The sequence below is a fragment of the Rhagoletis zephyria genome, unplaced genomic scaffold (genome assembly GCF_001687245.7).
Source record: "Rhagoletis zephyria isolate East Lansing unplaced genomic scaffold, Rhagoletis_zephyria_1.1 Rzeph_scaffold_11341, whole genome shotgun sequence".
NCBI classification, from domain to species: Eukaryota; Metazoa; Arthropoda; class Insecta; order Diptera; family Tephritidae; genus Rhagoletis; species Rhagoletis zephyria.
Genome location: NW_016168418.1, coordinates 6010 through 18021, shown reverse-complemented (window position 1 = coordinate 18021; position 12012 = coordinate 6010). Strand labels below are relative to the sequence as shown.

The 12012-nt window shown below is 37.8% G+C and overlaps 2 protein-coding genes across 7 annotated transcripts; one reads left to right on the top strand and one right to left on the bottom strand.

Moving 5' to 3' along the window:
• Positions 1-2: 2 nt before the first annotated feature.
• LOC108377027 (MAU2 chromatid cohesion factor homolog) lies at positions 3-1746 on the top strand (the record flags this gene model as incomplete). Its single annotated transcript, XM_017633289.1, has 3 exons — positions 3-432; positions 491-1118; positions 1271-1746. Coding segments are annotated over 3 exons (1494 nt in total), but the record flags the coding sequence as incomplete, so codon positions are not given.
• Positions 1747-1892: 146 nt separating this feature from the next.
• Positions 1893-11513, bottom strand: LOC108377026 (zinc finger protein 93-like). 6 transcript variants are annotated; one of them, XM_017633286.1, is made up of 5 exons: positions 11217-11513; positions 10684-11152; positions 3612-4198; positions 2888-3302; positions 1893-2835 (listed from the first exon to the last, which is right to left on the bottom strand). In XM_017633286.1, exons 1-5 carry the CDS (start codon positions 11343-11345, stop codon positions 1985-1987), a joined length of 2451 nt encoding a protein of 816 aa, XP_017488775.1. In that variant the 5' UTR covers positions 11346-11513; the 3' UTR covers positions 1893-1984. The 6 variants fall into 6 exon arrangements, with proteins under 6 accessions (XP_017488775.1, XP_017488774.1, XP_017488771.1 ...); XM_017633285.1 differs by lacking the exons at positions 10684-11152; positions 11217-11513 and adding exons at positions 4745-4932; positions 4998-5100 and having other exon boundaries at positions 3612-4679; XM_017633282.1 differs by lacking the exons at positions 1893-2835; positions 2888-3302; positions 3612-4198 and adding exons at positions 7756-8715; positions 8770-9154; positions 9238-10026 and having other exon boundaries at positions 10106-11152; positions 11217-11506.
• Positions 11514-12012: the final 499 nt, after the last annotated feature.

Genomic DNA, 12012 nt, shown 5'->3' with positions numbered 1-12012 from the left:
TGTTGCGTCGCGCTGTTGAATTATCGCAGCACAATGTTTTCTGGCATTGCAAATTGCTCTTACAACTCGCGCAAATACACGCTTCGGATAGGGAGTATTCGTTGGCCTCGGAACTCCTAGCTGTGGGTGTAGAATCAGCCGAAGAGACGGGCGCCACTTATCTCAAAGTGCTGTTTCTGTTATCACGCGCAATGATTCTTATGATCGAACGCAAAACAAACGATGTATTGGCTTTGTTAAACACAGCCGGCGCCATAATCGACAACAACATAACCAATGCTCATCAAAAGGAATACCTGAAAGTGTTTTTTCTTGTGCTACAGGTATGCTACTACCTTGCCTTGGGTCAGGTAAAAACCGTAAAACCTAGTTTGAAACAGCTGCAAACGTCCATTCAAACTATAATGGCGCCAAATTGGCCGTCAGATGAAGGTAAACTTTATGTTATGTTAATTTTCCAATTGAAATTCTTGTAACTTTTTGCTCTTAGCTATATTCGGACAAAACGCATTGGAAATGTTTGTGTGGTTGCCTAAAGAACAGCTTTATGTTTTGGTATACCTAGTAACCGTTTCGCACTCAATGATGGCTGGCTATATGGACAAGGCACAAAAGTACACCGAAAAAGCGCTTACACAAATCGAAAAATTAAAAGCGCAAGACGATAAGTCCATATTGTCGGTGTTTAAGGTGATATTACTGGAGCACATTGTCATGTGCCGCATGGTAATGGGCAATCGTATACTAGCCATTACCGAAATCGCCGCTGCGCGGGATGTTTGCCTTGCAACACCCAATCGTGGTCTACTCCGGCGTCATTCCGCGCAATTACATTGCTTACTCGGCTTATACTCAATGTCGACTAGCTTCTATGAGCATGCAGAGCGGCAATTCATAGCTTGTGTTATGGAAACCTCTGAGCGCGACCTAAAATTGTTCGCAAATTTAAATCTGGCAATTATCTTTCTACGTACAAAGCGAGAACAGGATCTAAAACAAATATTGGATACTGTATCCACCGAAAATACGCACACACATAGCAGTCAAGCGCTAATGGGTGGTTTCTACTACGTACAAGGACTCCACGCCTTTCACAAAAGCAGCTTTCATGAGGCCAAGTGAGTTCATTTTCTAGAAATTTTTGCGATCTTATAAAAGAAAAATAGAAAACAATACGAGAGTCCACGATGCTAAATCAGGATTTAGCCGAGCGTTGTGGGACCTACTGGATTAATATATGACAATATAATTGTTTATTTATTTCTTTCAGACGATTTCTGCGTGAAACATTAAAAATGGCAAATGCTGAGGATCTAAACCGGCTAACCTCTTGCTCTTTGGTTTTACTGTCACACGTCTTCCTCAGCATTGGAAACTCAAAGGAGAGCATGAATATGGTGACACCGGCCATGCAATTGGCTTCAAAAATACCAGATATTCATGTCCAATTATGGGGTTCTGCCATACTCAAAGATCTGCATCGCATGTCTAAAGATGTGTTGCACGAGAAGGAAGCATTTGCTAATCATGTGAAATACTCTGAAAATCTGATTGCCGATCAGAGAAAATGCGTTCAGAGTGTGCATCATTCATTGATAAATTGGTTTAGTGCTGAGCCCCCCACAACCAGCGGGAACAGCGCCGATGACGGAGGTGGTGGTTGCAGTATTAGTGGACAAATGCCACTAGTGCGACACATTATGTAAAATATCTGAAATTTGCATCACCTCACAACGCGCATATGAACTCAAAAGCATACAATAATGGAAAAAATGTGGGAAGCAAATTAAACCCACTGTTGCCATACTGATTGAAAATTAGAAGCAGTAAAAACCGGCACTTTCAAATAAAATTCTTAATTACATACATATTTTTATTAACGTAAACTAGTTGTATTAAATTTTAAGTCCAGACATAGCAGCCTGTTCTATTATGTTTAGTTTTAATTTTCTGCGCTGTTTACCCTTGATTCGCGCATTGATTGCTATGGTTTTTCAATCGCTAACTGCATTAGTTTTTCCTCGCCAACACTTTCTAAGTCAGCTTCTTCATTGCTTCGTAACGCATCGCTAGCTACAAGACGTTCCATATCTTCACGTGCCACCGTTAGTACTGTGGTCGTTTCATCATCATCTGCCTCCTCATCTTCGTCCACATCCAAAATAGTAATACTAAAATCGGCTATGTCCGCACTTCCCCGATTACGTTTAATAGCACCGTTTTTCGCTTGAGTAGATTGACGCTTACCTCTACTCACAGCCTTTGTAGTGCCATCAGCATCATCCCCAACGTGTGTTTTCATATGTGTACGCAATGTACCCAGATGGGTAAATTTATCGCCACAAAAGCAGACATGATTTCGTTCACCTGTATGAGTACGATGATGTATAATGCAGTCTTGCTTCTGGGTAAATGTTTTATTACAGAAGCGGCATTTGTACGGTTTTTCGCCTGTATGTATGCGTCGATGATTTTTCAGTGTAAATGAGGTTGTAAAACGCTTTGGGCAAAGATCGCACGCATACGGTCGTTCGCCGGTATGTATGCGCTTGTGTTTCACCAATGAACTGGATATGGTAAATGTTGCTTGACATTCATCACAACGGAATGGATGTTCGCCGGTGTGCGTACGCTTATGGGAGCATAATTCGGCTTTGGTGACGAAACTCATTGAACATTCGCCACATTTGAAATTCTTCTCTTTTGAATGACGCATTATATGCTGCCTTAAATTTGTTTTTTGACTGAAACCTTTGCTGCATATTTCACATACAAACGGCTTTTCGCCGCTGTGGACACGTAAGTGATCCTTGAGTGCAGATAGTATGGTGAAAACTAGGGAAATAGACTTTGAATGTAAGCTTTAATTTGTGTCTACTTCTCTTACCTTTCTTGCAATGAGGACACTGATTGCGTAAACTACGATTATGCACAGCTACCATATGCTTACTGAGTTCGTCATTTGTGCTAAAAGACTTGTTACATTCAGTGCATTCCTGTTCTTGCCAATGTGTGGATTTGTGTTCTTTTAAGGTTTCTTCAGATATGAAAACACGTTCGCATATATTACAGTTGTACGTAACTTTATTGCAAAGATCTTGTTTCCTATGATAGATAAGCGATCTTCGCAACGCAAATCCTGCATTACAAGTTTCACAGAAGTGTACTAATTTTGCTGGTTTTGTTTCTTGAATAATCGGTTGCGGTGTAATAGAGGAAGTCACATTGGCTGAAGCAGGCTTTGTTGAGCTTGTACCTTCATTGTCGTCGCTATTTTCTAAATTCTTACTTAAAGCTGCACTCTGTGAAGATAATGGACTAGTTATCATAGCAAAAGGTAAAATTAGGGCGGTATTGTCACTTGCGAAGCGAATGAATTTGGCGAAGCGAATGGATTGGAGGACGCAACTTAAATATGCATTAAGAGTGTTCGCTTTTACCAGCTGGTGCAAGTTCTTCGCATCGCGCACACTTTTAATACCTTCTCTGCCTTTTAATTCGCTTCGCCAAATTCATTCGCTTCGCAAGTGACAATACCGCCCTTAAAAATTTAATTTAACTAAATTGTTTAATACCATACAATGCATTCGAGCAAATTTCTTTGGACATACCTTTGCTGTTGTTTTTGTTGTACCCGATTCCTTGTTTTTGCTAACTTCACTCCCGTCTTTTGGTGTATCTTCGTTGCCATGTCGCTTTAATTTATGCCGTACTAAACGTTTCGCACTTACAAAAGTCATCGAACAATGATTACATGACAGCTCTTCTTTAATTTGTTTTTTATTTACTTCCGTCGTTGATCCTGAGCGCTTTGTTAAAATATCTTCTTCACCACTCTCATTTTTAAAAACCATGAAACTATAATTCCCTTCTGGTTTTTCACCATCTGCTGCATTGTACACATCTTCATCTGTATACACAAACTGTCCATAAACTTCCTCTTCCTCATGATCATCATTGTCCTGTTTCCCAGGATTTGCTACGCTCGTGTTGCTAACGCTATTTGCGACAGCTCTTTCGCTTTCATTTCCTGATTGAGAATTGGAAAACTGATAATATGTGGTGGTGTTTTCGTTTCTTTCATTTACGTCTTCATGTATTGTGGAATACAATGCAATCGCCTCAGTGTCTTCATCTATTTCGGGGTCTTCTGTAAGTAATTCCATAATGATTTCTGTACCTTCTAATTCTGTTTCCTGATCTACTCGTCTCCGTTTAAGCGATAGCGCTTGCCGAAGATTATTTATACGCTGAATTCTACAACTTTGTACAACTTCTATTTCTTGGCCAATTTCTACGCCCGAAGCCTTTTCTGAATTAAACCTATTGAGACTGTTTGTTTCACATTGCTCCATTAATATTGGTGATGTTGATCTGTCATAAGTTACATTACGCATTGGCGCTGTTTGTACATAGCGGTCAGTACGTTTTATCTCGAGTTTGGTTTGAGTACATATTGTAGCTAAACACTTCTTAACTTCCGATTTTGTTTGTACACCTTTATGAGCCTGCTCTACTTTTGATGTTACCTCGTTGGGTTCGTCAGGATAGGCATCAGGTACAAGCTGACGTAGTGTTCTGCACGAATTCTCACATTTTAACTTGAATGAGTAGCAACGATTAATCTCGCTAATGCATGATAAGCAAACCCTTTCCGGAAGCTTATCTTCACGCCTTGGCTATGCAGATATACAATAAGGATATTAGAGGAAGTATGTTTGTTAATTTATAAATCAAAATTTACCTTGCTCTTTGTAAAATCTCGCAACATGTCGGCAATGCATCCTCCCTCACCGCCCCCATCATAAATAGAAAGCAATGGGCCATTGAGACCAAGGCAAGTACGGCAAATCTTTTCAATATCCACTGCCATTAAGTTTTGAACGACACTTATGAAGTTTTTACAACTGGTGGAGCAAGGATTGATCAAATTTTTTAGATTTTTTTTTTTTTTTTTTTTTTTTTGTGGGTTTAAGTTACTCTCGTTCCCTTCTTATTTTTTAGAATTTATAATGAAAATATCGCAAAATGAAGCTTCCAAATCGAAAGCAAACACAAATGTCAAATTTACACATTCCATGATGCCAAATCGACAACATCCATATCAAAATAACACTGCAGCTACACGATCAAGAAAATTCAAGAAATTTTGCTTGTTTCGTTTCAGAAAGAAATATGTACGTTTTTCGCTGCAGTGGCAATATGGGATGTTATTAAAATATACGCATTCAAAGCGAAGCTAATGGTGTTCACACGAAACGAAGTGAAGCGGAGCTTTTCTCATGAACTTGGCTGCAGAGGTACCACAAAACTTACCGTCAATTAAAAGCAGCGGAAATATTTGCAGAATTATATTCAAAGCGTTTATATCTGAGATTTTTTTATATCTTGTTTGCAGCAGCATCATGAAGCTGAAAAACTAACCGGACGTTACACACTCAATTTTCCCCTTTAAATTTTCAATACATTCACAGGTTTTGACTAACACACTCATATGTATTACTTGAACGGGCAACTTGCTTTCAATTTTTCCCTTTCAATTGAGTTTCAATTTTGTGAAAATAAAAAAAAATAATCTTCCGCATGCTAAAATGTNTATTCAAAGCGTTTATATCTGAGATTTTTTTATATCTTGTTTGCAGCAGCGTCATGAAGCTGAAAAACTAACCGGGCGTTACACACTCAATTTTCCCCTTTAAATTTTCAATACAGTCACAGGTTTTGACTAGCACACTCATATGTATTACTTGAACGGGCAACTTGCTTTCAATTTTTCTCTTTCAATTGAGTTTCAATTTTGTGAAAATAAAAAAAAATAATCTTCCGCATGCTAAAATGTTAAACTATAATGGAACCAAAATTGGAAAATGGTCTTCAGAAGCTAGTTATTGAAGACAATGAAATTGCTTCTCATATTGAATGCAGCCTACGTAATGGCTTTCAATTTTGATTATTTTTGACAAGCGATTCGGTGAGTAAATTGAAAGGCAAAACTGATTAGGTTCATTCCTTATCTTTTTGGACTAAAATCTGAAGTGTCAAAATGCCAGAACGTAAGAAAATGCGCGCACTAAAAGAGAATAAAAGGAAAAGTAAAGGAACGCAAAAAACCAAATTTTTAGTCCAAAGAATGGCAACAACAAAACTAACTTCAAATAAGAATGGAAATGTATGTACAAAACACATTCACACAAGCACAAGTACAATAAACACTTACTATATCAATTATTTTTTTAGATTATTCTCACTTTTTGCGTATTCTTTAATTTCCGTTAATTTAAATTCAGTTGGGTTTGACACTTTTCAGGATTTTGCCAGAAAAAATTTCGTGAATGTTACACGCTTCCAGCCACTGTTTTCGCACGAACGGTAGCTTAGGAAACGTAAAAAACTTAACCCCAGATCCTTTACATGTATGTACCGAATTTTCACAGTTTGGGAACACACAGCTAATTTTTTCTTTTTATTTTTGCAAACTTACACAAAATTTATTTGATATATGTTCAATAATTTCAGTAAACTTCATTCATTTTCATAAATTTTTGTTTACTTTTACAAAAAAAAAAACAAATCCTCTGGTGATCAGGTAGCATGAATTTTATGAAAAGTCATAATTTTATTAAAAGTCAAATGGTTAACAACAACAACGAATGTCATTAAATGGAAATACCTTCTTTTTTTGTATCATGCGCTATGCCTGTATTTATGTGCCTTGAAAAAAAAATCATCCCTGCAAACCAAAGTTCTCGAAATCTTAAGGAAATCGTTAGGAGTATCTCATTTCTGTAACGATTTTTTTACGAATTTTCAAAGAAAATTATATGAAGTGGTTGACACGAACTCGTAAAGAAATTTCTGTACGAAAAATAAAAAAAATTCTGGAAAAATTCTGAAAGATATTCTTCACATAGCACCATTATTTTCGTTGCTTCACAGATTTTCTCTCGAAATTTCGTAAAAGAATGGAAGTGTGCGTAATTTATTTCATTTTAGAAAATTCGGCAAAAAATCGAATTAAATCTTAACGAATTCTTTAAAATTTCTTTACAATGCAGAATACTCTGAAAAAATGGTTTGCAGGGATGTTATTTTAAATTATTTACTTGTTTAATCATATATGTAATACTTCTTTATTGCTAGTACAATATGGTCCCAATGAATTTTCCATTCGGAATCAAAGAAAGACAGCCTATGAAAATTTTTGTGATTGGAGAAGTATACGTGTATATTTGTAAACTACTACATAGAATGAAGTGCCATATCATAACAGGGCCGGTTCAGGGAATTCAACAAACAAACACAAATTTGGCGGTCTCATGTTTCCTTCACGTTGACATGTATATCGAGCCCTAGCCGCGAAAATGGAGTAAGGCAACTTTTTTCAAATTTTAATTTTGATGCATAAATGCCTCTTAAAGCACCTGCATCAAAACGTAATTTAAAAAAAAAAATATATATATATACATTATTTTAGCGGTTAGGGCTCGGTATGACGAATTTCTCCGAAGCTCCTCGTTATTTGGAAATCTGAAAATTTAGAAGATACATCTTTTCCTAACAAAGAAAACTTATTTACACATAAAGAGGTGTGGTATTTTATACGTTGGCCGAATCCAATAAAGCACGTTATTCGATTCCCTTCTATGCTGATTGACGCCATTTGGAAATGCCGACTGATGCAAAGCCCTTCTCTAACTGCTATTTTTACCCTCTGCCACCAACAACGGCCGCAGCGCTTCTCATAGATTTACAAAAATTTTTATATGCAATTTGACAGTTTTTCACGTAAAACGGGAACATAATATGCGTAATATGCCGCTCCTCGGCTGTCAATGGCAAACCTCCGAAAGTATTTCTGTCATAACAAAGCTTCTCATAAAAACCATTAGCCGTTCGGAGTCGGGCGTAAAATTGTAGGTCCCTCCATTAGTGTTATAACATAAATGCGCACATCACAAATCGAATGAGAAGCTTGGCCAAACCCTTAGAAACAGTGTAAGCGCCAAAACATTGGTGGCTATCACAGAAGTAGTTCGAATTTTCGTGAAATCTACCAAAATGCGATGACTGAATCGGAATCGCTACGAACGAGTGTATACAAAGTCAACCCTAAGTTCGTAGCTATTTGTACAATTCACGAAAAAGCGTACTACGATGGATTCTATTATAGCCCTGATTATTATCGTATCATGGGTTTTATGCGGCAACGGTTCATTTGTGCCTTGGTGCGATTCTTTAGCAAAATCTTTTCCTTCAGTTGATGTATGATGCACTCCCGATTCTGGGCAAATCCTTTCTTACAGAAGCAACATTTGTACGGTTTTTCGGCAGTATGCGTGCGTTGATGAATTTCCAACGTAGTACTGCATGCAAAACGCTTCGAGCAAAAATCGCACGCAAACGGCAGTTCGCCAGTGTGCATGCGCTTGTGGTGTTTTACCAATGAACTGGATTTGGTAAATGTTGCGTAACATTCAACACAACGGTAAGGATGTTCGCCAGTGTGTATACGCTTATGGCGGCATAATTCGGCTTTAGTAACGAAACCCATCGAACATTCGCCACATTTGAAATTCCTCTCTTTTGAATGACGCATTATATGCTGCTTTAAATATGTTTTTTGACTGAAACCTTTGCTGCATATATCACATACGAAAGGCTTTTCGCCGCTGTGGACACGTAAATGATCCTTGAATGCAGATATTGTGGTGAAAACTAGGGAAATAGACTATGAATGTAAGCTTTATATCTTATGTCTACTTCTCTTACCTTTCTTGCAATGAGGACACTGATTGCGTAAATAACGCATATGCATAGCTACCATATGCTTACTGAGTTCGTCATTCGAGCCAAAAATCATGTCACATTTGGTGCATTTAGTTTCTTGCAAATGCATTGACTTGTGTTCTTTTAATGTTTCTTTAGATATGAAAACACGTTCGCATATGTTACAGCTGTGCGTAACTTTATTGCATAGATCTTGATTCAAATGATAGTTAAGTGATCTTTGTAATGCAAATCCTGCGCCACATGTGTCACAGGAGTGTAATAATTTAGCTCGTTTTGTTTCGTTAACAGTGGTAGTAGTGGTTATGTTTAAAGATGCGTTATCACTGTCGTCGCTATTTTCCGAATGCCCACTCAAACTTTCGCTCTGTGTTGAAAATAATAGCAACAATTTGACTAAATTTTTTTATACCATACAGTGCATTCGAAAACTTGTTTTAAGATATATACCTTCGTTGTTGTATTTGTTGTAGTGGACTCTTTTTCTTTGCTAACTGCAGTTCTGTCTTTTCGAGTAATGCCATGCCGCTTTAATTTATGTCGTGCTAAACATTTAACACTCACAAAAGTCATCGAACAATGACTACATTTCGACTCTTCTTTAATTATTGGTTTTTTATATACTTTCACCGTTGATCGTGAGCGTGTTGTCACCGCAGTCCACTTTGCTACGATTTCAGATTTACCACTATCATTTTCAGAAACCATGAAGCCATTATTGCCTTCTGGTTCCTCTCCATCTGCTGCATTGTACACCACATCTTCAACGCAAGACACATGCGGTGCGTAAACTTCCTCTTCCCCATATTCATCAGTTTCCTGTTTCAGTTGCTTTGGTTCCCCCGCGCTATTAATAAATTTGGTGAGTTTTTCTTCGCTTTCATTTCCTGATTGAAAGTTGGAAAACTGATAGTAGGTTGCCTTGTTTTCGTTTGTTCCGTTCGAGTCTTCGTGCATTGTTGAATACAATACAATTGCTTCAGAATTTTCAAATATCTTGGCATTTGCTTTATTGCAAATATTTTGTTTCCTATGATAGATAAGTGATCTTTGTAATGCAAATCTTGCGCCACATGTGTAACAGAAGGGTACTAATTTGGCTGGTTTTGTTTCGTTATCAATCGGTAGCAGAATGGTGGGGGAAGTTTTATTGTATGGAGCAGGGTTTGTTGTGGTTGTGTTTAAAGATGCGTTATCACTGTCGTCGCTATTTTCTGAATCCCCACTTAAACCTTTGCACTGTGTTGAAAATAATAGCGTCAATTTAACAAAATTTTTCAATATCATACAGTGCAATTGAATATTTGTTTTAAGATACCTTTGTTGTTGTAGTGGTTGTAGAGGACTGTTTTTCTTTTCTGACTGCAGTTCTGTCTTCTCGAATAATGCCATGCCGCTTTAATTTATGTTGTGCTAGCCATTTCGCTCTTACAAAAGTCATCGAGCAATGACTCCATTTCAACCCTTCTTTAATTATTGGTTTTTTATATATTTCCGCCGTTGATCCTGAACGTGTTGTCACCGCATTCTGCTTTGTTACGATTTCAGATTTACCACTATCATTTTCACAAACCAGGACGCCATTATTGCTTCCTGGTTCCTCTCCATCTGCTGCATTGTACACCACATCTTCAACGGAAGACACATGCGGTGCGTAAACTTTCTCTTCCCAATATTCATCAGTTTCTGGTTTCATTTGCTTTGGTTCCCCCGCGCTATTAATACTTTTTGTGAGTTTTTCCTCGCTTTCATTTCCTGATTTAAATATGGAAAACTGATTGTAGGTTGCCTCGTTTTCCTTTGTTCCGTTCGAGTCTTCATGCATTGTTGAATACAAGACAATTGCATCAGAATGTTCACCTATCTCGGCCGCATCTTTATAGATGTCCGTTTCCACCTCGAATCGTGTTCGTTTAACCGATCGCGCATGCCGGAGATCCTTTATAAACTGAATGCTACCTCTTTCTTCACCGTCGATTTCCAAAGCATTTTCTGACATAACTCTATTAAATCTGCTTGTGTCACAATGTTCCATTATTAATGGCGATGTTGACCTATCACACGTAACGTAGCACATTGGTGTCGTCTGCACATAGCGGTTAGTTTTTTCCACATCGAGTTTTGTTTGGTTGCATGTTGTAGCTAAACACATTTTGTCTTCCGGTATGGTTTGTACACCTTTATGAGCCTGTTCTACTTCGGCATTTGATACTATAACGTTGGCTTCGTCAAGAAGTGCATCAGGTACTAGCTGACGTAGTGTTTTAAAGGAATTCTCACATTTCAACTTGAAGGAATAGCAACGATTAATCTCGCTGATGCATGATAAGCAAACCTTTTCCGGCAGTTTGTCTTCACGTCTTGGCTATGCATAAATACTAAGCATTAGACAAAATAGGTAAAGATTTATTAGTAATAAACATTTATACCTTGCTTTTTGTAAAATCATGCAACATGTCGCCAATGCATCTGCCACTGCCATTTCCATCATAAATACCAAGCAAGGGGCCACTGAGGCCCAGGCAAGTACGACAAATCTTTTCAATTTCAATTGCCATTAAATGCACACACTTTTGGTAGGAACTTAGGAAGCTTTTATCACTGGTGGAACAAGAATTAATACAGTTCTGGACGATTTATCAGAAAAACAACGTAAAACCCGACCGCAATATCGACATAGATTAGTGATGTGCTGAATTGTCGGTACCAATTCTTAAAAGAGATTTCGGTTCTCAGTAATTCCTTTTCAGCACCCGATACCGATTCTTTAGATTAAAATATTTAATATCATACGTCAACAAAACCGATACCGGTTCGAAAATTGTTGCTAACTGGTTACAGAATCTGCCGCCAGGTCTACAAAAATATCGTCCGATTCAGCTGGAACAAAAATGCTTCAAACGAGTAAGAGTTTCTCTGCATTGTGGCCTCGAACCGACCTATATACATTTTTCGTTTGACTCAGTATTAAAAACTCTATTGGCTCCTACATTCGGGTTTTGATAGGCAAGTCCCCCTGAACGGGTTTTTCCATATTTTTGGCCTATGTGCGCTTTTATTCGCTACCTAAATGTTTCGGTACCGAGTATCGAGAGTTCTGGATTTTTTTCGGATCGGTACCGAATATTCGATCAATAATTAAAAGTATTGACTCAGCGCATCACTAACATAGATTTCTGAAAGTAATCTAGGAATGTAAGAAAAACATCGAGTTATCGAGCCACA

Bases quoted from the DNA above. Each gene is read 5' to 3' on its own strand.
- LOC108377026 (XM_017633282.1), bottom strand. From the start codon at position 11,345: ATGGCAATTGAAATTGAAAAGATTTGTCGTACTTGCCTGGGCCTCAGT. The intron at 10,027-10,105 runs GTATCTTAAAAC...TTTTCAACACAG, and splicing joins CAACCACTACAACAACAAAG to TGCAAAGGTTTAAGTGGGGA. The intron at 8,716-8,769 runs GTAAGAGAAGTA...CTATTTCCCTAG, and splicing joins GTGTCCTCATTGCAAGAAAG to TTTTCACCACAATATCTGCA.